Source organism: Vombatus ursinus, unplaced genomic scaffold (assembly GCF_900497805.2).
Source record: "Vombatus ursinus unplaced genomic scaffold, bare-nosed wombat genome assembly UNPS02014791.1, whole genome shotgun sequence".
Lineage (NCBI taxonomy): Eukaryota > Metazoa > Chordata > Mammalia > Diprotodontia > Vombatidae > Vombatus > Vombatus ursinus.
The window spans coordinates 67,806,192-67,808,844 of NW_020954569.1; the positions used below are offsets into that span (position 1 = coordinate 67,806,192).

Below are 2,653 nucleotides of genomic sequence, written 5' to 3' on the forward strand. Positions count from 1 at the left end.
AACCCTGAATTAGCAAATCACAGCCCTGGGAACTGCCTGACCAGGTTATCAGTTTTCTCTTTCATGTTTACTTAATAATTGATATTAGTTCTTTATCTTCCCCCCCACCCCCATTCTCCTTAGAGAAGAACAGCATTTAATCTAAATTTCCAAGCTTACTTTGCAAAAACAGAAAACCACAGAATGTTAGAGCTGGAAGGGCCTTTGAAGATAAGCTCCCTCATATTACAAGGGAAGAACTGAGGCTAGGAGAGATGTGTTGGTGGCAGAGTGGAGGTTGTAACCCACTGTCCTGATGACTTCCACTCCAGGGTTCTTTTTATTCTCCTGTAGTGTAGTTACTAGTAAATGTTAATTTTTTTTAATATAACACCCACTTGTGGTCTTAGGGTAATTCCCTGAAGGATAACTCTAAAGTCTTTTTCATAATAGTTGCTGAACACTTTCTCTTCCCCTTCAAAAACAAAACATCTACGAAAATATTTTCATCTATGGATATGGGGAAGGTATTGGGAAGTAGAGGAAGGAACCCTGAATGGGGAGTGAGTAATCAGAAGACCTTTGGATACACTTCATTTCACCAGTAATTTACTGTGTCCCCATTAGCCTCCGTGGGTTGTATATTTCTTCAGCTTCAAAATAAAAATGGTGATACCTACCCTACCTGCCTCACAGGGCTGAGTGGATGTAACAGGCTACCCTAGGTGGGCTTGGTGGGTAGGGTGTTACACTATGTGTGTGTTGATTGTACATGTGTATTTATGTATGTCTACTCATGCATGTGTAAGTATGTATGCCTGTTAGTTAAGGGAGAAGGTTGTTACTAATGTATTCTGGGAACTAAGTAGAGTTCATGTGATTCCTTTATGTGGTATATTATATAGTAGGAATGAACAGTCCCAAGGTATTTGTTACTGTTTCATGCTCTCCTGGGCTCTCTCTTTTCAGTTCAACCATGGATCTGCTCTAAGGGTCCTTTTGGAAATCTTAGCCCCAGAGACCTACTGCCACCCAACTACGTGGAGAAAGTGACTGCTGAGGATCTACCGGAGGGAAGGATCTCCTCTGGTTAACAGGAGGGCAGTTGGCTGGCTGGGCTCACGCCCCGTTTTCCCACAACTGCTGTAATGGCAGGCAGGAGGGGAACTCATCCATTACTGCAACTACCACTGCTCCTTAGGCTAGCACTAACCCTAACTAAATGCTCAGTGGACCCTGAGTGGAGGCTGAGTCCCAGTTCTGTCTACAAGCTTAATATCTATATGCTTCTCAGTGCTGGTTTGAAGTTCCTGGAGAATATCTACCTGTGTTTTTAGCCAAGGGAAAACTTAGCCATTATGAAGTGACCCTTAAGTGGATGAGACACAGTAAAGGACACACACACACACACACACACACACACACACACACACACACACACACAGGATTCTGTGGCTAATGATCTCTCCCCTAAGGATCATTTCAGAAAAAAGTCTTTCTGACATGATAGAACACCTGGGAAATATTCTGTGCTTCCACATAGTGGAGAAATCATATGCAGAGGGGAATGCTGAAGGGTTCTGGGCAGCTTTTGGTTACACTGTCCCTATTTGTCACATTTGGGAAGTCTAGTCTCTCTTCTCACATGCTCTTGCAACGTCCAAAGGATCATTAACTCATTTATCCCACAGATATTTATTGAGAGAATACCAATAGTTGGTTGCATGACATTGAACAAGTCACTTCCTCTGAGTCTCAGTTTCCTTTTCTGAAAAGGAGTGGGCTAGAATAGATGATCGATAAGGCCCTTTCTAGCTCTGCCATTCAGTGACTTTAGATGATGCAAATATGTATAAGACATTTATCTTGGAGGCCATAAGGGGTCTCTTTATACCACCCATGGCAAATAATGTATTGACATGCTAATCACCATCAAGTGTACTATATCGGCCTTTCTTTATACTAAAAAATAGAGCTGGTTAAATTTCAAAGCAAATTTTTCATCATTCATGGGTATGGAAAATACTCCATTTATCAACATATATATATATGCAAAAGTCAACATAGGTCAAGGAAACTTGGATCCAAGAGCTACAAATTGGACTTATTTAAATCTTGATTTTACTTTGCGCTTGAGACTCCTACTCCAAAGATTTTATATTTCCAGCTGTGCCTCACTAGTGCAGAATTTCCTAGAAAAACTTCCAGATGATAGATCTATAATAAGAAGACATCTTTGAGTTCACATTTCTTCATCATTTTTATACTTTTCAAAGAACAGCACCGTATATGACCTTATTTGATTCTTATAAGAGTTGGAGACAGTAGATACTATTTCCCCCATTTTACAGATGAAGAAACTAAGATTCAGAGAGGTTGTTGGTGTCTCATATAACATTTCATGGGAGTTCTGGACCTATAGCCCAGAGGTTCTGGTCCATCACTTAGAACTTCTGTCTCTATACCTTAATGTTAAGATTTGGGATGGAATTATGTAGTCTTTCCCTCCTGAAATGCTCCAAATGTGATGGGCAGGAGCTCTTTTCCATTGTCACCTTGAATTCAGAGCCTCTATGTGTTACCAGAAGATCATAACCTATGTTAAGAGGCCAGGATGCTCTTTGATCTCCAAAAAAGGAGGGGAATTGTGTGTGTGTGTGTGTGTGTGTGTGTG

General features: G+C 40.9%; 1 protein-coding gene across 1 annotated transcript in view; it reads left to right on the top strand.

Annotated features, from left to right (window-relative positions):
• The window catches only part of LIPG (lipase G, endothelial type), a 31,915-nt gene extending 30,492 nt beyond the window's left edge, over positions 1 to 1,423 (top strand). Inside the window, exon 10 of the mRNA XM_027869034.1 lies at positions 949 to 1,423. Coding sequence (XP_027724835.1) covers positions 949 to 970 — 22 coding nt within the window. The 3' untranslated portion in view covers positions 971 to 1,423. The remainder of the gene's footprint in view (positions 1 to 948) is intronic.
• The last annotated feature ends 1,230 nt before the right edge of the window (positions 1,424 to 2,653 follow it).